This window comes from Ziziphus jujuba, chromosome 12 (genome assembly GCF_031755915.1).
Source record: "Ziziphus jujuba cultivar Dongzao chromosome 12, ASM3175591v1".
NCBI lineage: Eukaryota > Viridiplantae > Streptophyta > Magnoliopsida > Rosales > Rhamnaceae > Ziziphus > Ziziphus jujuba.
Window position 1 is genome coordinate 9639134 of NC_083390.1, and position 26742 is coordinate 9665875.

Sequence of the window (26742 nt, forward strand, 5' to 3'; positions counted from 1 at the left end):
CCATAGAAGCAGGCGGTGAATACATAGTTCGACCTCTGGATTCCAGACAGTTTCCAGTAAAGTTTTTGGTATTTTCCCCCTAATTCGAACCTTTTGAAACTAATGGTGACCTTCGTGTAGCTCAATTAAAGCTTATTTATGGCATACAAAGAAGAAAAGCTTGGTAGCAAATTTCCTATGGAATTCCTTTCACTGGCGGTGAGTTATGCTAAGTTGAGCTTAGTATTCTTAATTCTCATCTCTCAAGCTTTTATTTGGTATATTGTTTAACTATTATTATTGGGTATTTAAGATTTTACCATTTTTGAGCTAATTTTTGCAATTATTGTGAAATTTGGTTAAATTATACATACATATATATATACTGTATCAGTTATAGGAATTCTAGTATTGTTATTTTCTCCTCTTAAAAGTTTTTATGGTATGCTAACATTTTCACATAATAAGGTGATTGCTAAATAGATTGTTTATACTTTAGAAGAAATTTGTTTAATCTCATGTCATACATGTGCATATATATATATATATATATGTATATATATTAAAGTGTAAAAGGATAAAATATTACCTTGTAAAGATTGAAAGACTTAAATTGACCTTTTTAGTACGACACATCTCATGAAATTAGCTATTTGTTCTCTTGAGTAATGACTCACAATATTTGTATTTGTGAGGTTGGGTGTTTATGATTAATCGGGTGTTTATGATGACTAGTCTAGAAAAACAAGTTTTAAATTATCTAAAGCTTATTATAAATGAGTATCTTCTATACGGTTGAAAGACGGGATATCAAGTGTTCTTTGATTACCTTGCTGCTTCATTTTGTATCATATTCCATATGAAAGTTTCTATAATTTTATTTGAGAACTGATATTCTGTTTTGTGTAGGTTTTATGGGCCATTCTTTAGGGGTTAAAATTTCAATGCTTTGGTTTTGATTTGAAACACAAGAAAACATCAACTATCCAAGAGGAAAGACCGAACGGTGCTTAGGACATTTGACTCTGTCGTGGAGCAAGAGTTACTATCGCTAACATTGCACCCAGGCGAAACTTGCAAAAGCCATTGCCATGGAATTAAAAAGGAAGTATCTTCAATTCTGCGAGTGGTTCATTTCTCAAATACTTTCGGAGCTATGCCAAATTATATATATTTTTTATTAGTACTGTTATCATTATTATTATCATCATCATCATCATTTATTTTTCATGTCTGAAGTTTTTGAAGTACTAAGTGTCATGTATATATACATATACATATATGTGTGTGAACACTTATAAGTGTGGATGGATATAAGTACGTATTTAGATGTATTTGATAGAAAATTATCTATTTATTCATTTATATTGTTTATTTATTTCTCTATTTCTTTAAATTATTTAATTATTTATTCACTTGTTTATTTATGTATTCACTTATTCATTTATTCATTGTTATTAGGGTTTGGATATACCACTTAATGTGTATGTTACAAATTATTCATTGTCAATTTTTATTTTTACCATGGTATATATATATATATATATAGTTAGACAATATATATATATATATATATATATTGTTACTATGGTTTGGATATACCGCTTAGTGTGTGTGTTACAAATTATTCATTGTCAAATTTGTTTTTAACATGGTATATATATTGTTAGACAATATATATATATATACACATATGTATGTATAGATATATATAATTATGATTTTGACGATTATTTGTTTATGTTTAGTTGTATTTATTTTAAAATTTTATCATATTTATTTAATTATTTATTTATTTATTTATATTCATTTATTTGATTATTTATGTTGATTTAAAAGAATTAAGAGTTATAAAAATATTTAATATTAAGATAGTTTTAACATGATATATTTTCGTAATATTATATTTGTGTTTTCAAAATTTTTCATTATTGTTTATTCATTTTTGGAAAATACTAAAATGGATAGAGTTATGTTTGATTTATAGAAGGCGTAAAATTATTCATTATGTTAAATTCTTACTTTTTTCATTTGTTTATATTTTTTTTATATATTTATTTATTTGTTTATTTATTGATTTATTTATTTATTTAAAACATTTATTTACAGTTTCAAAAGGTAATTATGAAAAATTGATGCTATCATATTTGTATGCTTATTCATGTTTAGTTGATTAATAGATGCACCACAGAGTATTGGTATTCTCAATGTATACATGATTAATATTAACATGCAGATTATATGTAGTCATCGTTTGCGCGCTACGGTGAGTGAGGATAGGCATGTATTTTACATTGATAGCATAAGTCACCCTTCCATAGCCTAAGGATGACAGGTAATATTTATCTATCCTATAGGCGCTAAAATGAGCAATGGTAGACAGATATTTTGAATTAATAACATTAGTCACCCTTTGTTTAGCCGCAGAATGGTAGGTTATTTAGCACTGACATCTTTAGGACGTTAAAGGTGCCGTGTTTTTCTCTCTCTTCTGTTAAATGGTGTTTAGAACGCCATTCATCACTGGGCATAACTGGTATATCGTATAGTATATTAGATATCTTTTCAATATATATATATATATATATATGTATTATGTGCTAGGGGTACCATACCGTATCAGAACAATGACCCAATTAGGCCCATGAATTAGTGAGTATCATATTTCTACTGCATATGAAATTAGCAACTTGTATAGACAATATAGGCAACCATCCCTGACCATATTGGTAGTGGTATACCGATAGATAACTAACATCATGGGACCATGTAGTGGTATATGATATGGTATATCAAGTGTATTTTTCCTAAGAGTGTGCAATTTGCATGATTTATTATCATTTTAGTGGTATTTTTATATTAATATTTGTGATGGTCAGTGTGAGTGAATGCAGGGCACTAACAAGCTACTTTGTGTCCAATTCAACATCACTTGAGTATATGTTAGAGGATGATTCAAATGTAATAATAAGCACTCTTAGGCCTTTATGGAGCGTTTGACTTAAGAGTTCGAAAGAACTCCTACCGCTTGTAAAGTCCTAGAATGAGTGACCTCTTGGGAAGCTATGAATCAAAAATCTCATATCAAGTATTGTGGCTAAATTGGGAACATCGATAGAGAGTGACAATTCCACCACTGGTCGCGGGGTGTTACAAATGATATCGAAGCATGTACCCGACCAAAAGTGTAGATTAGAGGATGAATAAAATGTAATGATAGTCAGTCGAAAGAACTTTAAAGTTAAGTATGCTTAAGTGAGAGCAATCCTAGGATGGGTAACCTCTCGGAAAAATTTGAACAAAAAATCTTATCGAGTGTAGTGGCTAAAATAGAAAAATATTAGTAAAGAGTCACTGGTCTGCCAGTGGAATTATTACATTATTACTATTATTATTATTATTATTATCATCATCATCATCATTATCATTATTATTATCAGCATTATTATTATCATCATCATCATTATCAATTGCATGATTGGTGTATTTATTTGAACTAACAGCTTTAAGGATTTTAAAGCATGTGTGTAACACTATAAAGTAGGGGAAGTTCATATAATATTGGTAACAAAAATCCATATTAGCCATCGAGTAGGCATTTTAGCCTTAGGCACTTCTATCAGCCTTCGAATAGGTATATGAGCTTTCAGGTAGGTGTTTTATCCTTTGGGCAAGCATATAAGCTTTTGGTATTAGCTTTCGAGCAAGTGCATCAGTCTTTGAGAAAGCGTATTAATTTTCGAACAGGTATATAAACCATTGATCAGGTGTATTAGCCTTTGAAAGACTGTATATATGTTTATATTTATGTATGCATGTATGAAGAAGATGTGTATTTACATTGATTGTGAATAGTGGTATTGTTATCTGAATTGTTGTCACAACCTTAACTATTCAATTCAAAGTATTATTTATATGTGTGTATTTTAATGTAATTTATTTTATTTGGATATCTTATAGTTTATTGTTCTTGAACAATATAAGTTCATATTTGTATATTTCCTAAATGTTGAAAAGTAGGTTGTATGATTTAGGGTCTAGGACAAAATTTGTCTTTCTTTATTATTATCTTCATTATTACTATTACAAATACATTTATGGTTGTACCTATTATTGCTAAATATGTTATGGATTTGGGATGGTCCATATTATTATTTTATTATTATCTTTTTATTTATATTTATGTACTTATGTATTTATTAAGTGCTGTAAAATTTTACAATGGTAGTAAGTGGAGGTATGGACGGCTATGAATTTATAGAAACAAGTTTCTTATGCTTAAAACTTGGGGAAGAGTCGGAGCTATTTCAAAGTTCCGATAGGAAACTTCGAGAGGGATTTTAACACATAAAATGGTATTTATGATTTAATATTTATATTTTTACTCTATTATTATTGAAGTTTTGTAAATTTGTGAAGAATCATCTTAAGGAAGGGAAAAACAAGACAAACATATATTTTTGGAGAAAGTTAAATTTACAAGGCAAATGGTATCGGATTTTCCATAAAAATTTCGATAGGGTTTCTCCTAGTTAGGACCATCCTAGTAGGCAACTTTAAAAGGGTTTTGATATTTATAATTTATAATTGATGCATTTCTTTTAATTCTTTTTTTAATTTGCCATGTTTAGTTGGAAAGTATATAGATATTTCATTATGATACAAACTTATGCATTTTTTTCCCCAAAAACATGTTGATTTTTCCTTTTTTTATTTTTTATTTTTTTCGATTACATGGTGAGTTTGGGACTCAGGAGATATTTCACTATGTTATATAATAATTTATGCATTTGTTTTTTCTGAAAGCTCTTTTTCCTTTCCTTTTTTTTATTCCTTTTTTTTTCTTTCTCATGTTATTTTTGAAATTTTATATAATAGCTTATGCAATTTTTTTTCCAAGTGCTATTTTTCTTCCCCTTTTTTATTATTATTATTATTTTTTTCTTTCCCATGTTAATTTTGAAAGTTTATAACCGATGTTTTTATATATATTTTTTCTGAAACATTTTTTTCCTTCTTCTTTTCTTTGGTTGCTAAGGTAAGTTGGAAAGTAGGGACTAATTTTTTTTTTTAATGTAAATTTTTTATTAGTCTTCTTAATATTATTTATCTTTAATAATACATTATTACCATACATAATTATCAAAACTCAAATTTAATATATCATGGATAATGTAACACTTTAGATAAGGTCAAACATTTTTTAGCTTCTTATATTATTGTATAACTCTAGATGATGTAACTATCATCATAAATAATAATCAAAATTCTATTAATATATTTATTGACAAGTTTGATACACTAACGATATGGTAAGAACTTTATTTGTGTAAGATGCACTTAAAATTGTTATAAAAGATTAAATGGACTTTTTAAAATATAGTTGATAATTTATTTTTTCCAATACAGCAACCAACATGGATGATTGGACTTGCCACATAGTATGTCTTTATTTTAGGCTTTCTACCTAAAATCAAATGAAATTAAAGATGAATCGAGAAGAAATGAACCTAATTCATATAGCTACTTGGTATGACTACAGAGACCACTCCAACCCCCATAGCTCCCTGAGCTTACCTAGACTCTCACTACTTTAATTCTATCTGATGAGAGCACATTTAAGGGCACCGCTTTGGCAGAGCATAGCCTTTGGCCAGATTTTTTTTCTCCGGATCCAACATGGATGATTTGACTTGCCACATAGTATGTCTTTACGTTAAAGTCCTCACGGCATTCAAATTATATCAAAATTCTATTAATAGATGATGCAATTATTTAATATAATTATATGAATAATAAAAAATCAATTTAATCTCTTTCAAACAATTTAATTATTTGCACAACGAATCCATAAATTATAATAAAAATAAATTTTGTTTATATTTTTCTTGTTTAATATATATATATATATATATATGTTTACAAAATATATATGTATATTCAAAAATTTGTAGTACAATACGATTCTGTACGAAATATTGTATAACACTAATATAATATAGTATAGCACAGTACTTTACAATACAATATAAACTAATATACCATAAACTAATGTAATATGGGTTTATACATGTCTATGTACCATGCGAACCCTAACTAATTTTTAAATATCAACTCTTAAGAAATCTAAGGACTAATAAACAAAAACCCGATGCTAAGCCCATAAGGTAAAATGTGAGCCTAATTCTATATATATATATATATATGTAGATATACCTTAGTTTATTTCTTCCATTGCAATTCACTTAAATTGATTGTTTTAAGTAAAATACACATGTACGATAAAAAATCTACTCTTTACAATAGCAAATCTCCTTTATAGGAAATTTCATTAAGCTTTTTATTGCATTTTTTTAAATAGGATTTTATTATGTCCTTAAATTATGTTAAGAATTGAGGGGGAATTATTTTTTAAAACTGTTAGAAATTCGTGTATTGAAATATTTTCAAATACATGTAAGAAAAGAAGGTGGGGGCTTTGACAATGTGAAACTCTCAAAAGCTCACTAGAAGTATATATATATATATATTTGTTGTTGATGGTGTACATTGCAAACGGGAGAAATGTCCTATGTATAGGAGATGAAATTGCCATGCTTGTTGACAACTAGCTAGTTTATGTGTCAACTAATTATATTACAATTTTATGCATAAACACATGCATTAATTTATGTGTGAGTTAATTACGTTACATGTTCATGCATGAAGACAACAAAGAAAATGTGTTGCCTCTATGTTAGTCTTAATTGATGAGTAATCAAATCCACTTGCTAGGTGTTAAGAAATTGCATCACTACATTTCAACACTCCTTAATGCACAATTCGAAAACTATGATCATTTTCAAAGTAACTTAAATTGTGTTGAAGGCAACGCTTTGGTGAAGATGCCTACTAGTTGTTCTTCACTTCTGCGGTACATCAATTCAATTTCCTTATCTCTTACCAAATCATGTAGAAAATGGAAATTGATCTTGATGTGTCTTGCTTTCTTATGAAATACAAGATTTTTACCATAACGATTATTGGTTTACTATCATAAAAAATATCTATAGCTTGATTATGAGATTCTCCATGTCTTTGAAAATTCTTTTTAGCCTAATTACCTAACTTGCTTTAATTGCAGTTGCAATGTATTCGGCTTCAGTAGATGATTGCCCTACACATTCTTATTTTTGCGATGCCCATGAGAAAATTCCAGAGCTTAATATGAATGCATATCTAGAAGTACCCTTCGACTCATCTACTGATCCAGCTCAGTCGCTATCAGTGTAGCCAAATAATTTATAATTGGTATATGATTTGTCCAAAATTCAATAATTTTTAGTTCCTTGTAGGTATCTAAGTAAAGGTTTTATTGTGTTGGAATGTATTAGACTTCGATTTTGCATGAATCTTGAATCTAGACTTGATGCATATGTGATGTTTGGTAGAGTAGAAGTATGATATAGAAAACCTCCTATTAAACTTTTGTAAAAGCCTGCCATATGCCTTTTCAAATCCATCTTCTTAGCTCATCTTTATATTTACTGTAAGCGGTGTAGTCATTTATTGACTTGTAATTGTTCACTTTGAACTTTTTCGACATTGTTTTGGTATACTTCTTTTAAGATATGAAAATATCTTCCATTTGTTGGCTTATTCCAATGCTAAAGAAGTGATGCATTAGACCTAGATCTATCACTCAACTTTTCCTTGGATCTTTATGTATTGAGTCAGTTCACTTTTACTCCTCTTCGATCCTTGATTTATAAATACCTATCGATTCTGCTGTAGCAGGCTCACAGAGCTAGTTTTAATCCATACAAAGCTTTTTTCAATTTGAGAGCCTTTTTTTCCTTCTCCAAGATAGCCAGTTAGAAATGCATACTTTATGTCAAGTTGATGAATGTACTTCTTTTTTTGAGTAACAAGTGCAATAAGCACTCTAATTGTGTCTAATTGCACTACTAAAGCAAAAGTTTCATTATAATCCACACCACATTGTTTTAGATAGCCTTTCTCTACATGTTTTGCTTTGTGTTGAGCCTTCTTTTTTTTTTTTTTCTTTTAAAACCCATTTAACTCCCATAACTTCTTTGTTAGCAAGTGATTCCACTAACTCCCAAGTTCAATTTTTTTTTTCAATGATCTTTATTTCTTCTTACGTTACGTTCACCCCAACATCTTTGTTTGATGCAATATCAAAATTTTCAGGCTCTAATGTAGTGAAGTTGTACGCTTCATATTTTAATACACACATCATTTTTATTGATGGCGAATCAGGATTAAATGCACCATGTTGAAGAGTTCACATTTGATTGAGATTTTTTAGCTCTTCTTTCTCCACTTTTTCTTTACCTGAAGTCGAAGATTAAGTTGAGATAATAATTGTTTTCTTCTCAATTTTTCGTTCATTCCAATTCCAAGTTTCACTTTCATCTACTTTTTGACTGACAATGAAATTTTTTGTTTTTGAAGCTATAGACTTTGTAACCTTTTGATTTAAAACTATAGATAAGAAAAATACCTTTTTTATTTTGTTACCCAATTTGCTTCCTTTTTTTTTCTTCCCATTTTAAGATGAAAACATAGCAAATATAAGCAAACACTTTGATATGTTTTACTGAAGGCTGCTGTTGATGTAACACCCAACCTCCTAGTGGAATTGTTACTTTTTATTTATATTGTTTCCAATTTAGCCACCAAACTAGGTATGAAATTTTCTATTTAGAGCTTCCTAGGAGATCACCATCCTAGGATTGTTCTCTTTTGAACATGCTTAACTTCGGAGTTCTTTTGAACCTTAAAGCTAACCACTCTGAAAAGGTCTCAACGTTATAAAGTGACGATAATTACATTTTAATCATCTCCCGGTCTACACTTGGGTGATGTGGGATCGAACACCAAGTAGCCTGCTAGTGTCCAATACCCATTCACATTTATCATCACAATCCACTCCGCTTGAGGTCCAGCATCCTCGCTGGCACACTTTCGATCGAGATATAGCCTTTGTTCATAACACTGTGTCTCCACTTGTATACTTGTCACTCTCTACTGATATTGTCCCCAGTTTAGCCATCAAACTTGGTATTGTCCTCAATTTAGCCATTGAACTCAGTATGGGATTTTCTTTTCAAAGCTTCTCAAGAGGTCATCCATCCTAGGATTGCTCTCATCTAAGCTCATTTAACTTTGGAGTTCTTTTGAACCCTAAAACTAACCAATCTAAAAAGGCCTCGGTGTTATGAGAGTAACTATTATTATATTTGAATTATCCCTTGATCTATATCCGAATGATATGTGATTGGACACCAGGTAGCCTGCCAATGTTCTGCACCCATTTATAATGGTCATCATAGTCCGCTCTATGCCTTAATTGGTGTCTAGTTACAAAATTCATTTGTTGGATACTTATTTAATAGACAAACTGTTGTGTAAACAACTTCAACCTAAAACTTGTTTGGAAGGCCTTTGTCTTTCAATATAGTTATTGCCATCTCTAAAATAGTTTTGTTCTTTCTCTAATACACTATTTTGTTCAAGATTATAGCCAACTATCCTTTGATGTTCAACATTTTCATCTTCATAAAATTTAATAAACTATTTAGAGTTGTACTCTGGACCTTGATCGCTCCTTGACACTTTTATTTTATGACTATTCTGATTTTCAACATAATTTTTGAATTTTTTTTTTAAATCTCAAAAGGTAGTAATCTTTCATATGTAAAATATACTAAAGTCATCCTTGATAATCATTAATGAAGAGAATGAAAAATTGTTTTTATTTTGTGTTGGAGTTCTCACTGGTCAACATATATCTTTATGCACCAACTCTAATAAGTTTTTAGCTCTCTATGATTTGCTTGAGCTGAATGATTAACGATGTAGCTTCTTAAGAAAACAACTTTCATAATGTCATTGTTTTCTTTGATTGATGGAAAATCTTTAATCATATTTTTATGATGCAAAGACTCAATCCATGGTGGTTGAAGTGACCAAACCTTTGATGATGTAGACATGAGTTGTTATGTTGCACCTTTATAGCTACATCTTTGTTATACCTTTATTGAATAAGAATAATTCTTATGCTACATACTGCATTGGCTATAGCCATGCCATTGTCATAGATTTTGGATGTTTCTCTTTCAAAGAGTAGAGAATAGTCATTTTATATCATCTGACCTACACTTAGTCGATTTTACTACACACTGGAACTAAAAGAATATTGTGCATAAGTCTTATTTTTTATTTTATTTATTATTATTATTATTATTTTGTTTCATTTGTACAACAATTGTACCTTTACTAGTTGCTTTTATTACTACTACATTTCACAATATGAATTATGGTTTACATGAAGTCTCAATATTGCAAAAAATCCTTAGTTATGTGATTGCTATAGCCACTATCAATATGCTACCTGTCATTTTTTACTCTTCTTGAAGCTTAAGAATTATAAAAAAGAATTTTAGTAGCATCTTTATCTTTAGAAAAATTAACTTTGCGATTTTCTCTAAAATGACAATCTTTTTTAATGTTGAATTACTATTTCTCCTAAAAATTTAAGCGAATGAGAGGTGAACTTTCATTCTTTTGATACTTTTTCCCTCCCCTCACATGTAGACCAGCTTATTTTAGGCAATTTTTTAGGTCCCTATATGCATTTTTTTATTTTTTTAAATGGAGTTGTTGAGTTTTGAACTCAAAATCTCTTTATCACTAGCTTTGATATAAGTTGAATTAACACTTTTCTTTTATACTTTTTCTTCAAATTTCTTTCAATTCTTACATTGTGGTTTATCACAAAACCAACACTCCTTCTCCAAATGGTTTGACTTTTTACATATACCACAAAGAGAATAATTTACACTTCTTTTTGTACATTATTTTAAGAGATTTCTCCTCTAATTTTTTCTTTTTTTTTTAACATCATTGTTTGATTTTTAACAGAGTGGATTAGATTTAAATTGAAATGCATGTTTAATAGACTTTTCACTACGAGTACTCAATCTTTTTTCAAAAGCTTGTAAATAGCTTGTTACTAAAATTTGAGAAATATCTTTTGACTCTTCAATAGCAGCCACTATAGTATCATATTTTTCAACAAAACAAATCAATATTTTCTCGTTGATTACCAACTTTTCTATTCTAGTGCGGTAATGTTTAGCAAATTCAGAATTTTTCATCTTCAAATTTCAAACTCTTTTCTTAGAGTTTGTAATTTGGAAGTGGGTACCTTTTAATTACCATGAAGAAAAAATTTCATCTGCTACGGCTTGCTGCAAAATATATAATACTTTTGAATCTCTTTGTAAGATCTCCTTTACTTATTTATTTTTTTAAATCAAGGCTAGCAGAGGTTGAGTTATCAATTGGAGATATGATTCTAGTCATGAAAATATCCCACAAATCTTGGAATTTATAAAAAGTCTTCATTTTAATGTACCAATAATCGTAGTTCTCACCCTTGATAATTGGCACAAAAATTGTGAAGAACTTAATTTGGCCATGACAACAGTATTTACCGAAGAATATCTTTACACCCAACAATGATTGAACAGAGCTTTGATACCAATATTTGAAATTGAGGGGAAAAATACTTTAAGAAATTATTAGAAATTCTTGTATTGAAATAGTATCAAATACAAGTAAAAAACGAAGGTGAAAGCTTTGTCAACGTGAAACTCTTAACACCTTACTACAAGTATTTTTTATTTTTTGTTGTTGCTTTTGTACATCACAAATGGGATAAACATCATATTTATAGGAGGATGAAGTTACCATGTTGTTGACAACTAACTAACTAATGTGTCAACTAATAATATTACAATTTCATGCATAAAGACATGTATTAATCTAGATTTCAACTAACATGTATTAATGTAGATTTCAACTAACTACATTACGTGTTTATGCTTGAAAACACCTAAGAAAACATGTGCTGCTTCTATGTTAGTCATAATTGATAACTAATCAAATCCACTTGCTGGGTACCAAGAAATTGCATAACTACTTTCCAACAAATCCTTATTAATTTAGTAATTTATCTTTAAATTTCAACTATTGAAGATATTTAAGAACTAATATAAGAAAACCTAATGCTAAAACTTTATGGCCGAATTGATGTGTGCCTAACTCTTTCTCCCTCTCTCTCTCTATATACATATATAATTATTTTCGTTCTTCCATTGTAGGTCACTTACATAAATGATTTTGAACAATATACACATAAAATGTCCTCCATATGGTAACAAATATACCATATAAAAAAAATGTCCTCCATATGGTAGCAAATATACCATATAAAAATTTTGTTGAAACTTTTATTTTTTTATTAGGGATTATTACATATTTTAAACTAAAGGAAGGGGAAACCTACAACCTCATGGAAGTAGGTATGAGGGGAATTCCAAGGCTCATTCATCTTTGCATAACCAAGCTTGATTGACAGAAATATTACACTGCTCGGTGTCAAATTTCACAGTGGTCTTGTAACAATATCCCCAAGAACATAACAAAAAGTAGACAAAATTCAGAGCACCAAGTCCAGCAATGAGGAAGTAAAAATAATCCAATTTTCCATCATCTATATCATTGGTTAACCAATTCGTTGTGCTGTGCACAATATTCACTAACAAATTGCTCAAATAGCTTGCTCCTGCTATGGATAGATATAGTAGAGAATTCCCAACGGTTCTCATTTTATGAGGAAATTCGTTGTTGTAAAACTCAATCTGTCCAACTGCACTGAAAACTTCAAAAAAACCGACGAAAATAATATGAGGGGCCAGCCACATACCTGACATCGTTGCAATACCGCCCGGTTGAGGGTTTGACATGGCCAAAGCCCTCCTTTTTCTCTCCACCAAACCAGCCAGTACCATGCATAAAATTGAGCAAACATTTCCAATTCCTATTTTTTGGAGAGATGAAATTCCTTCTTCGCTTTTGGTGATTTTTCTAATGGTGGGTAGTAAAATGATGTCGTAAAATGGGACCCATATAGCTATTGTTATATATGATAAAACACCGAGTGAACCTGGAGGAATTTCAAACTTGGGTCCGAGGTGGAGATCCATTTTCATGGCTTGTGATATTGTAAATGTTCCTTGTATTGTAATGGCAACAAAGGAAATTATACAAGAGGCCCATATTGGAATGATTTTTATCAAGCATTTTACTTCTTCCACTTGTTGGACGCTACATAGCCTCCATGGATCTGGACAAGGTTCATCATCTACCTTCAGATATTGATCATTATTGTCCACTATTAAAGCAGCTTTGTTAAGGAACCTGGGCATTAATTAGAGACACAGAATTAGCATAAACATGCAAATCAATTAACTTTTGTAAAAACAATATATTCGTCTCATTTACCCCATATATATATATATATATATATATACACACAGTCCGACTCTAGGAACGGAGCCAGATGCCTTGTTTGGCGGCCATATCAATGTAAAAAAATTTGTGGAAAAAAAAAAATCATATACCATATATATTTTCCTTTCATATATCATATTTAAAGAGAAGATAATATATAATTATACAAATTATGAAAATTTCTTTTTATATTATATGAGTAACAATTTATTAGATAAAACTGACACAAATTGTTAAAAAAAATAATATCATTACCAAGCAAAAATATGATATAGAGAATATGGATATATATATATATATACACACAATATTTGATAAATTTGTTCCAATTTAACTAATGTTAATATTGTAAGAAAATTTTCATGTGATTATTGAAGAAAATACTTTATGAGTAAATTTAATTTTTAAATTATTATTAGGTGGAGTGATATTATGGTGTAATATATTTAAAGAAGCGGTTATTCTAAAGATATCTATTATCAAATGGAAAAAGTAAATCAAGTCAAAATGAAAATTTTTAAATGCAAATAAGATCATTAATAAATAGAAATTCTAACCCAAAAAAAAAAAAAAAGCTAACCATGCAAAACTTAAATATGTTCTATAACTTGATTATTAGAAAATATATGTATATGAAATTATTATATATTAAAGATATAAGTAATATTCAGTCTATGTAAGGTAAATGCAGTAAATATTTAAATGAAACTTTTTATAGTAATAATTGTTTTCCTTTAAATTTATTTGGTAATTTATAATAAGGTGGATTTATATTAATTAACTTTTACATCGATCCAAATATAATTTCAAAAGGGAAATGAAAAAGACCTAATAGGGAAGGGAGCGATGCCCTCTCAGGCCAACACATTGCTTCCTCCTTGTCTGACTCAATTAAAGATATTTTTAACTTTTTAAGTTGAGGATAAATGTGTTTGATTATTTAGAACCTTTAAATTAATTATGTGTCATCTCAAATACATAAAATTCAATGATTCTAAATTTAGTCTACTTATCGTCGTCAACTTAAAAAATTGAAATCTTGAGCACCATTTATATATATATATATATATATATGTTGTCATAATAGATTCATATACACAATTTGTTTCTACTAAGCATTATTGCCTGGTTAAAAAACTCCTGTATCGATATCATATCAATAGTTAATATTTAAAATTGAAAAAGTAGTCAAATATAAATTTCATTACATACTAAAATTTTATTTAAGTGAACAATATTGGAACCAATAATTAACAAATATAATCTTAAATCTTGATCCTTGATGCAATTTAAAAACTAAAAAAAAAAAAATTCTAATATTAAAAATTTTATTTGAGTCTGACTCTATATATATATATATATTATATTTTGATCTCTTAGGAAATAGAATTTCCATTTTATTTTAAAAGGTATGCTAATGTGGCTAGTAAAAGTGGGATTGACATGTTTTAATCTACTAGGCTTTGTATGTTAGATTTATTAAATTTTATAAGATCATGTGGATCCTAATTTTAATATCCACATCAGTAATATTTCCCAAGAAAGATGGAAACTATCTCATAAGAGATCAATATGTATATATATATTTGAAACTATACTACCAAGCTCAAATTATGTTGTTAATATGAAGGTCACGATATTGTTTTAACCCTTGGATCTGATGAAGGCTAAATTTTAAATTATATTTTTTAATAATCGATTATCGACGAAGGTTACTTTTTCTAATTAGATTTTAATGTATAACTAGATCTATATTTAATCATTTTTTAATTTTAAATTCTAGTGTAATATAATCCAAAAGAAATTCGAAATTAAAACCATCAAATACACCTAATGTGAGACTGGCTCTAAAAATATATATATACACATTAAAAAAAAAAAAAAAAAGGTAAAGTCATACGAGTTATTATTTAGTAGCTATCAATAATAACAAATAGTTATTTAATTAATTAGGTCGATGTGTGAATATTAACTTAGAAATCAACATAAATTTAAATAAAAATCTTATATATGTTAAAAAATTATTATTATGTACTTCGTTTAGAATTTGTTCTAGATACAATTTGACATTTTATGTTTGAAAAAATTCATCAAAATTCCCTCTAGTTTCAACAAATCATCATGTGCCTCCCCATTGTTGACCCCTTGCCCTTGGATTAATATTTTCTATGCCCCTGCACGGGTGTAATTGAATGTACTTTTGAAACCATGTAGACACTTATGTAATTAATCGTTATATACCTCTCAAGAGTATGAAATTAACGCTTAAAAAAAAAGGTAAATAGAATATTGGGTTATCAATACCATTTTATTACCTTAACTGTGTGGAGAGTGGCAGCTTGGCCGCATCATTTTCTTTAAGTGGAGGATCAAAGAATTCGGCATCAGTTAGAACCTCTTGGTGGCATTTCTTATAAGCCGCTACAAAAACTTGAAGAATTCCAGAGAAAACGCTTCCCTCAGGCTTTTCATACACATATATTTTGGTTCCAGCTAAAAATAAGAGAATAGAGCAAACCATAAGAAAAGTAGGTATCCCAAAACCTAATGCCCAATTAATTGAGTTTTGGATATAAACAATGGTTTGGCCGAAGAAGAAGGCAAGAGTATAAACGGTGTATAAGTAATTATAAAGACTGCTTGTCGCTTTCCTTCCTTCAGAGTTGGTGGTGTCAAATTGGTCAATTCCAAATGGAATAGTGCAGGGCCTCATTCCACCGGTCCCTAAGGCTAACCAATATAGGCCGATAAGCAAGATCCACAGTTGGGATTTTGTGTAGCCAACGCACTGGTCCAATTGTTGCATTGTTGGGCTGCATTGTGGTGGTCTAAGCTGTGGCACTGTTGCTGTTAATGTGATTATTACCATGCCCTGTTCATGATGATGGGTAATTTGCCAAACCAGTAATAGTATTAAGACTTTGTTTGCAAAAAATGAAATGGTAACAATAATAAAGTTTTATTTATTTATTTTTTCGAGAAATAACAATTAAGTATTGAAAACTCGAGTTTTTGAAAACAGTACCTTTTTTTTTTTTTTTTTTAAAGTCAATTGCCAAAACAGTAACTAGTGTTGAAACTTTTGATTTAATTTGTTGTGGTATACAAAATTTTTAACAAATTAAATAAGTCACGGACCCACTTGAAGGTCAAAGGCCCGTCAACCCCCGTAATTAGCTTTAAAATTTTATTTATAAAATAGTAATAATAATAAAGTATTAACCCTGAGAGATTAAATTTTCTCAAAGGTCCAAGTGTAATTTACACCTATTTAGTTTGTTGTGCAATTTGATGTATTGACTCTCTTTCAAAAGTGCTAGCCAAATTGTAGATGCATAATTCGAAGCATAGTTTGTGAGTAATGTAATTCTACTTTAATCGAGCACACAATTAATAGTTAGAAGAAAGTAGTATTGAAACTTACGGGGAGAGCTACTAAAGAAGCCAAGATAATGGTAAGATAGTTGCCAAGGTAAGCATCGGAAAGGAAGGCTCCAACTAAAGGAGAAAGGTTACTGGCCCCATTCCAGACATTGAGAATATTTGTTGCCACCACTTGATCCATATGGAACTCCCTCACCAAATACACCATAAAATTTCCCATCAACCCGAACGTTGCCAATCTTTGAATCGCTTCATTTCCTGCAAAAAATTTCCCCAAAAATTAATTCCCGCCTAAAAATAATATATATATATATATATATATATATTTCTCACATATATATATATATATATATATACTATAAGTGAAGAAGAAAATAGACAGAGACAAAGACGATCGACCTAAAATGTAGGGCACGGCCTTCCAACCAAGCTTTCTTGAGGTGACGGTGGTGCTGGGAGATGATAAATTGACGTCGTCGTTTTCTATCAATGCTCTCTGTAGGGAATCATCATCAGTAGTACTGCTACTGCTTGATTTGTGTTTGGTCCAGCAAAAAAATGACCAGAAAGAAGGACGCCTGCAACTTTTTGTTGTGTGTTCTTTCATCGCCTTTTTCTGTAGCTCGCTGGTTTTTTGTTTTTTTCTCTATGGGGTTTTGAGTAATATTGTCTCAATTCTCTCTCTCTCTCTTTCTCTCTAAGAATCCAAATTGGTTAAAGCCCATTTATATAGATTCTTACCTGTCATGCATTCAAAAACCATATCCTCTTAAAAAGGTTCCATATATATATTTCTGCAATATCTTATGGCTACAAGCATTTTTCATGCAGTGATTTTTTGGCTGTTTTCTGATTGGAGCTCAACCATTGGTTAAAATTCCATTCCAAGTAACACTTATAATGTAGTATCCAAAGCATGGATATTTTCCTTCCAAGTTATCTTATCAATCTTACTGTTTGGTTTTTAGTTATCAAATTAATTTGCGCTTTATTAATTTACTTTCTTGCTGTCTACGGGATTCGCCATTTATTTAATATACTCTCTTGTTGTTCCAAGGTGGTATCGTCGCTCTTTTCCAATTAGCGTATGAGTTAGAACCCTTACCCCAGGGAAGGAACTAAAAAATCATCATTGGGTGCACGATGTAGAGAAAAGAAAATAAAAGATACAAATATATTCGATAAAATTATTTCAAATGACAACTTAGGTGTGTATTCAATTAGAAGTTTAATACATTTTAAAAGCCCAAAGATATTCAATTAAAATTTCGATGGAATCCATTAAAATATTTGGGTATCAATTCAGAATTTTATAGAATCTATATAAATATGATATTATTCAATTATGACTTTTTAAAAGTCTATTAAAACGTGTTGGTATTCAAAAAGTTATTGACTTAGAAGGATTTTACAAATTGATGGATTTGATTGGATTTTGAGATGCTAAATATAAATATTCAAGCCTTTCACAAATCCAGTCTCCATCCCAGAGATTTTACCGGATTTTAAAATACAAAACATTGAGTGAGACCCTGCTTTGAGATAAAACAAAGAACGAAGAAAAAACAGACGAACCCAACCTGCTGGATGAACGGTCGAATGAAATCGGCGAACTGATGGCAACCAAAACAACGGTCTTTCCTATAGGCTCTCTCCTCGTGCTTCCTTGCTTGATTTGGTTTTTTGGATATGATTCAATTTTTCTGCTTTTTTGGCATTATCCTGCTATTGTTTGATAAAAATCCAAATCAATGTTGTGAAAATTTTGAATTCCAAGTGAGAAGTTTTGAGTTAAAAAAAAAAAAAAAAAAAAAAAGAGTGAGAAGTTTTGAGTTTCTAAGGAACGTATTTGTTACCCTATTGAAAATTTTATAGCTAGCAGTTCAATACTCCTTATTAAAAATAAGTCATTGAAGAAAACATATGGTAGTGCCTGCAAACGTTAAATAGTTCTGATCCAATGTGAGCATCAAAAGCACGATCAAGAAGAACCCCTAATAACTTAGAATGTTTTCTTCAATAGTTCCATTCTGAATCCATGATATTTGAGCAGTTATTCCACATACTCAGTACCTGTTCTCAAATGGGTACCGTACCTTTGTTCTAAATCCCCCACCTTTCCACCTTCCCATAATCAGTGGTCATCCCATAGACCGACCTGTAAGAAAAAAACCCATCATCAAAAAACAACCCTTTAAACCTTTAAAGTTCCCCCCAAAAAGCACAGAATGAATTTATTAAAAACCCTTTGAAATTTATTCAAAGTTATCAAATGGGTATCTTAGGAATTCACTTACCAATTCCCCAACAAATAAACCTAGCAACACACAAAACTTTAGCCATTAAGCCATAAATACATAGACGAAAGCGCGCCCCCCCTCCCCCCCCCCCCCTCCCCTTGAGCCTTAAACACACAGACGAAAGCAGGAGCATAGAAACAACTGCCAGGTGACAAAAACTTTGAGGGGTTAGTTTTGAGGAGGGTAAAGATCATCTCATCTCAAGATTAATGATCAATTTATTTTCTTTGTACCACAAAAAAAAAAAAAAAGGAAACAGTGATGATCACAGCCTATGGAGGAAAAAAAAAAAAAGGTTGGTACATTAGGCATAATGAATGCGCATGTCGGAAGCTAGCCTCACAATTTTCCATCAATTAATACATTTATATGGCTTTGAAAAAAAAAATAAAAAAGAGTTGGTAGCTTAGGCACAATGAATGTGCACGTCAAAAGCTAGCCACACAATTTTCTATCAATTAATAAATTTATATTATAATATATATATATGTATAGTTTCCTGTACTTAATTAAACACACTTCCTTAAGAATTTGTACTTTTGTTATTGCTTCCACTGTGAGTGATTGATTTGGTGTTCTATCATTATTATTATTATATATATAATTCTTGTACTAATTAAACACACTTCTCCAAAAATTTGTGTTTTGGTTTCTGTTTCACTGTAAATGGCTGACCATGTTTAGTGTTCCATTATAATTATTATTATTATGTGTTACGAAATATTTCTATCTACTTGCGCTCAAAAAATATATGTTGCTCTCTAGTACTACATGTTCATGCATATATATATATATGATTTCAGAAAAAATTAGAAAAATACATTATTTTTTGTTACAGTTAGTAATCTTTTAAAATGTATTATGAATCTAATATGATTTATTAAATATTTCTAATTTGATTTTATAGTTTGATGAGTTGGAATGTGAATATTTTGATCTTATTTATTATATGTTTAATTTATAATATATATATATATATATGTGTGTATAAAAATGTGAGTTTCAACTATTCATGGGCTTTATATTTAGATATTTATTATTACAGTGGGAGCTTTACAACGAAAAGGTAAAACTGCATATAATACATGGACCTCACAAGAGAGTAACACATGGAACGGATGGTTCATGCTGCTAAGCATGGACGGCGTGTCAATAATGGTGTATTTAGCAAACTAACTGTGGAAAGTAAGATACTTCCTAAGCTTAATGAAGCACTTGGGTGTAATAAAAATTATACTCAGTATCAGAGTCACTTGAAATGGATTAAAACGCATTATCAAACATTTCTCAACTCATGTGTTTCAACTCTTGTTTTAGATGGGATGCAAAGACACAAAGATTTACTGCCACAGATGAAATATGGGATAATTACTTTAAGGTGAGATTATAAATTTTCATTAGAATGTATTTTATATTATTATATCTTATATATGTCTACATATATATATATATATATATATTTGTATTTTTATATGTTAACAAAATATTATATTTGTTTTATTTTGATTTTTTTATTTTTTTTATTTATCGGTCTCATCCAAATCAGAAACACTTCGAACAAACACTTTTGCTGACTTTGAGGATTTAAAAATTGCTGTTGGAAATGGATCTGCCATTGGAAAAAACTTTATTGGATTGGGAGACGATACAGATGCAAGAATTTATGGGCAAGATGAAAGTACACATGTTATGTCAGGACGCGTCAAAGATCCCTCACCCGAATCCTAGACAAGCCCTGATTCTAGGGAAACACCACCAAACCTTCCAACGGAAAATCCGGCAACATCTTCCCTAAGGGTAGAACTTACCACAAAATTCCATGCACATAAAACACACTCCAATAAACACCACCTTATTCCTCCCACCTTACTACAATTTGTTTCCACAAATTTCCAGGACTTCAAATAAATGACAGGGAACTAGTGCTGAATTAATTAAATAAACATCCAAATAGTATACAGAGCGTTATCCACTACAATTGAATATGAAATTTAATATAATATAAGATAAAAAGAAATAATACAAGATAGAAAGGAAAGGAAAAGCCTCTTGGACTTTCGGCAACGAACCAAGACGTCAAGCTCCCCCCCGAACAATCAGCGTAGACTAACCTGGGCCTAAAGGAACGGAATTTAAAAACATGAGATGCTAATCATCTCAGTGAGTAACCCAATCTACTATATAATAATAATAATAATAAAAGGGTAAATAACTTAGTTAATTGGTTAATAAGAAACAAACAAATAAATAATAGGTAGTTAAAAATAATATTTTCCCTTGAAACCCCACGATTCACTCAGTTGGAAAAGTTTACTTTTTAAAATGTTTAACAAAACCCGCTATTTGTATGCCCCGAAAACCAAGGAAACCAATTAGTCAATAGTTTTCTAATAAAATATGATAATTTAATAATTCAAATTTATAATGAAATAAATTGAAATAAAAATAACTTATAACAATTAATAAATAATTAATGCATGTCATAACAACTAATACCGAAATATTAATAAACTCACATTAAAACAATTCATGAAATAATTTAATAATTAAAATAAATCAATTTATTGAATAATTAAGCAAAGAAAAATTTAAATCAAATTAAAACCTCCATTTGAAATAAATAATAAAAACAACATTAAATATATTCTTAATTTAAATACAATTTCAAAATATTTATTTTGAAATCCATGTTCTGAAAACCATTTGATGCATCCACTATATACCAGTAGCGCCAACGGTACCCAGCATCCCAAGGTACTGTCATACAGGAGGTTAAAGAGAGAAACCGGCATACAGTCGCGTGGCGTCCCACTGCACCGCTGCTAACAGGCGTCCCGGCCATGGAGGGACGGCCTATCCTCATCCGATGCCAACCACAGGATAACCCCATAAATCACCTGTGCACTACTTACACTCACATGCGCGCTAGTCATATCCATTTGCGCACTAATCACATCCATATATACAGAAGACCAGTACGTGTATGATACATCTAAAAACTCGTAAATCATAAATCAATATTTTTCAAAATCTCAAAATTTCATAAATATCATCTGGTTTATTCCATCTAATTAAACCCGTAATTTTCCACATTCTCTTTTAAATCATCATTATAAATCCATCACGTTCAAATCCATCAAGTTAAATATACAAATTTTTCAATGGAATAAGGTCAAGCCATTAATATTTCAATGCATAAATATTTTTGAAACATAATAATTTAAATCCATATTTTTCTCAAATTCTAAAAAATCAATTTGAATCAATAATATAAAAGCCATATAAATTCCATATATAATTAATTCATATAATTGTGCACAATAATTGAATAATAACCATAGCAATAATTAAAATAAATCAAAACCACAATTTCTTTAAATTCCCAAATATATTCTTTTGGCACCAAAACATATATTAAAAACATTACAAATTGGCAATACAATTCTAAATAGAAATTCTCATAATATCGAACACATAAACATATTTTTGAAATATTCAATTATGAAATATTCCTACAAATTAATTTAATAATTAATAATTTCAATTTCAATTTCATAAAATTCTTTAGATCAAAATATTTCTTAATATATATATATTTTGATTCACTCAATTGAGCATCAAATTTCCAAATATAAATCTACTAAATATTTATCACATAGAATATCAATTTCAAATATTCAATTAATATAAAATATTTACAAATTTTATTCCCGAAATTAATTTGAAGGTGGATCGCTCACCTAGAGCACACAATTAACCCAAGATCCTCCATGGCATCAATTTCACAAAGCACACGTGCTCCTAGAACAACAATATTACATAACTCAAATAAATTAATACTTTATTCGGATAAATAATGCAAACGGTATCTAAAATTCACAAATAAGGTGTCTATGGAAAGTTAAGGAGACAAGGATCACATTACTGGCCTCTATTGACCCCAAATTCTGTTGGTGGTGGTTGGAATTTGCCCGGGAAGTATCGGCCGAACTTCACCTCCTCATAACTCGTGAACCACTTCGAATTTAAACAATTGGAGACCATATTTGAACTCGGAAGACCCAAAATAGGGGAAAAAGGATGGAAGATCAGACTGGGCTGGTCGAAAACGGCGAGAATCGCCGAAAAAACAATATGAGGCGCTGCCTGCTTCAATCGCCGATCGGCCGGTCGCCAAACTTGACCACCAAGCTCACCGACGACTGGGCTTCGCCGATGGCTGGCTTATGTGGCCACCCAATGACTAGAAATGGAGAAAATGGCAAGGACCCGAGAGGAGGAAAAGGGAAGGAAAAGAAAGAAGAAGAAAGAAGAAGAAAGATTCGGGGGGGCTGGGGGTGTTTTGCCCACATGGGGGAAGGGAAAAAAAAAAAAAAAAGAAAAGAGAAAGAAAGAAAAAGAAAATAAAAGAAAATAATTAAATAATATTATTGTATAGAATAATAATAAAATAATATGGTATTTAATCATGGTTGACATATGGCATCTCACCGTTGTGACACATGGCACCCTTTATTAAGTCACACGTGGCACACTGTTCACATATTTAAAAATAATACTAAAATAATACTGTATTTGAAAATTTTTATAGGTCCATAACTTTCAAACCATATGTCCAAATCGGACGTACCGCTAGTCTATGAACTCGTATCGACAAGTACTTCACAACCATGCATGAGTCAAAGCTCAACTTTGCATGAACAAAAAGTCAACTCCAGCACCCCTTAGACAATTTTGACTTCAACTTGTTTTGCTCATAACTTTCAAACCGTAGCTCTTTTTTTGATGTGCTACTAGTCTATGAACTTGTGCGAACATGTACTTCGTAATGGGACCTCGATCAATATGAAATTCCATCAAGAGCAAAAAAGTCAACATTTGACCCCTCTCGTTCAACGACGGTCAAACCCGATCAACCTTGGTCAAATTTTAGAAATTTTCGATATATTTCGGGATGGGGTGTTACATGTTAAGATAGATGACTATGTATATGATGAGATTAATAAGGTATACATTCCAACTTAACTCGATCCATCATGCCAAGCACTTTCACCTGGACATAATAAACCATCAATGTCAGAGTTCGATCCAAATTTAGAAGTTCTCATGGAAAATGTTGTTCAAAGAAAGTGAACTAGAATTGAATATGAAGGGAATACTCATTTATTTGATCAGAATGCCATTCGAGTTTATCTTCTAGAAAAACTTTCTCATGGTTTGGACTTAATTGGAAAAATTGCCACTAAAATTCGGGGAATGTATAACCTAATGGAGGAAAGGGAAAAGGCAATTAGTGAAAAGGAGAAAAAGAATGATATTTGGAATCCTATTAAGGAACCTCTGAATTTACATAATCATGGTTGCATAAAGCACTTGCGTTGATTCAGAAAATAAGAGTCAAAGATGCATTCTTGAAGATGTTTCCTGAAGAGCACTCAGAATGGATATCATTTAATATGGAATGAGTGTTACAACATATATTTAGCTATAACTATTTTATGATATAGGTTTTAGTTTTGATATCTCTTTCTTTCTAGTTTGTTTAAGTGAATTTTTTCATTTACTTTATTGTTCAAGTTTTACTGAATTGAATTTTTCATTAAAGAGTTTTTTTTTTCTCTTCCTAATATTATTATTTTTTATTACATTTCATATTTTCTAATAATATTTAATGTTATGTTTTAGATTAGTAGAGAAAATGGAATGGGAAGAACTGGGAGAAAGAGATACACAAGAAGATGGAGAATTTTATGAAACCATTAAATTAATATTGTTGGCAATTCAAGCAATACTTGAGGTATTAGATGCACTAATGATTATCATATGTGATGAATATATTGAACGTCCATTGGCTTGATGACCAATCACTTCTAAGGGGTATAATTATATTAATAAAGTATTGAAAAAAAGATCCTCAACATTTTCGGCAACTATATAGGTTGTATCCTAATGTGTTTTTGAAGTTATATAAAATTATTAGAGAAAAAACATATTTACAGGATACAAGATTCAATTGCATTGAAGAAATGCTTGCAACATTTTTACTTATTACAGGTCAAAATTCTCTCTATCGTATAACTGGTGAAACGTTTAGTCGATCACATTTCACAATAAGCAAAAACTTCAACAAAGTTTTAAGGGCTTTGAACACAATAGCACCAGATATGATGGTTACACCGAAATCTACACTGCCAAGTAAAATAAAAGAACATACAAGATTTTACCCTTACTTCAAGGTAAGTAATGAATGTTTTATCTATTTATTTTTTAGTAATAATAATTATTATTATCATTGTTATCGTTTTGTTATTATTAATGTTGTAATTATTATTCAAAACACCTTATGTTTTATGTTAGTTATAAAATTTATTATTTCTTTTAGGATTGTATTGGAGCTATTGATGGCACACATATACCAGCAACAGTAAAGGGTCATAATATAAGAAGCTATCGTAATTACCATGGAAAAATTTCAGAAAATGTTTAGCGGCTTGTAACTTTGATTTGGAGTTCATACATGTGCTTAGTGGATGGGAGGGTTCGGTTTATGATTCAAAATTACTGCATGATGCCTTATCAAGGAGGAATGGACTTAAAACGTCACAAGGTATATATTTTTTTGTTATATATATATTTTCAATATGTACAAATTTTTACAAAAATAATATTTATGAATTAATAATTAATATCTTATATTTTTAGGTAAATATTTTCTGGTGGATTGTGGATTTCCAAATCGTTGACAATTTTTAGCTCCATTTCGAGGGGTTTGATACCATTTGTAAGATTTTTCTGGTCCATGTCGTCACCCTGAAACTGCACCTGAATTGTTCAATCTCTGTCACTTTTCTTTAAGAAACATAATTGAGAGGATATTTGGTATATTCAAATCTAGATTCACAATTTTTAAGTTTGCACCTCCATTTCCATTTAAGACATAAGCAGAGCTAGTTTTAGCTTGTGCAGGATTAAAGAAAATGATGAGTTTCCTATAGAGCCAAATGATGAATCTCTATCATCGTTATTAACACAAGAAACTGAATAAAATAATTTTGAAGAGTTGTTTGAAAGTCAAGAGCAACAACGAGAAAATGCTAATGAATAGAGAACTACAATGGCTTCAAATATGTGGATGGATGCCCAAAATGCAAGAAATCAAAGTAATGAGCAATGAGTTTTTTTTTTTTTTTAAAATAAAATTTTGCATATAATAATAATAATAATAGAGATGATATAAGACTATTTGATATATTTATCTAATTTTATTTTAATTTATGTTGACAGTGTTTTTTTTTTCATTTTTTAAAAAATATTTGAAGGATAATATTATTAAAGTTTAATATTCATGTATATGTTGTTTGCCTATTTGTTAATTTGTTCGATATCATAAATATTCAACAATGCTAATGGTATGATAAAAATAATAATAAAAACTATGCTTATAGTATAGAATAAATGATATTATTTACCAAAATAGTAAAATAAATTATATAAAAATATTTAAAATCATTATAATTCCATTAAAATCTATTAAAAGTTTATAATATAAGTCTCACAAACTCCATTAAACTCCATATAGGATTATGACAAAATCCATGTGGAGTTTATTGAATTCTAAGAAAATTCATAAATTCTATCAAACATTTTAACTCTTTTAAAATCCATTAAATTCCTAATTGAATACACTCCCTTTAATTTTTTTGAAGGGAAATGA

At 29.9% G+C, this 26742-nt stretch overlaps 1 protein-coding gene and 1 pseudogene across 1 annotated transcript; one reads left to right on the forward strand and one right to left on the reverse strand.

The window, feature by feature from the left end:
- Window positions 1–12367: 12367 nt before the first annotated feature.
- On the reverse strand, window positions 12368–17335 carry LOC112493083 (putative protein NRT1/ PTR FAMILY 2.14). Its single transcript, XM_025077939.2, has 4 exons — window positions 17086–17335; window positions 16769–16986; window positions 15660–16216; window positions 12368–13251 (listed from the first exon to the last, which is right to left on the reverse strand). The coding sequence occupies exons 1-4, from the start codon at window positions 17333–17335 to the stop codon at window positions 12375–12377; spliced, it is 1902 nt and encodes a 633-aa protein (XP_024933707.2). The 3' UTR covers window positions 12368–12374.
- Window positions 17336–20137: 2802 nt separating this feature from the next.
- On the forward strand, window positions 20138–26202 carry LOC125418454 (uncharacterized; annotated as a pseudogene).
- The last annotated feature ends 540 nt before the right edge of the window (window positions 26203–26742 follow it).

Coding starts and splice junctions, on each gene's coding strand:
- LOC112493083 (XM_025077939.2), bottom strand. CDS start 17,335: ATGAAAGAACACACAACAAAAAGTTGCAGGCGTCCTTCTTTCTGGTCA. Junction 16,987..17,085: donor TATTTTCTTCTTCACTTATA/GTATATATATAT, acceptor AATTTTTTGCAG/GAAATGAAGCGATTCAAAGA. Junction 16,217..16,768: donor CTTCTTTAGTAGCTCTCCCC/GTAAGTTTCAAT, acceptor CATCATGAACAG/GGCATGGTAATAATCACATT.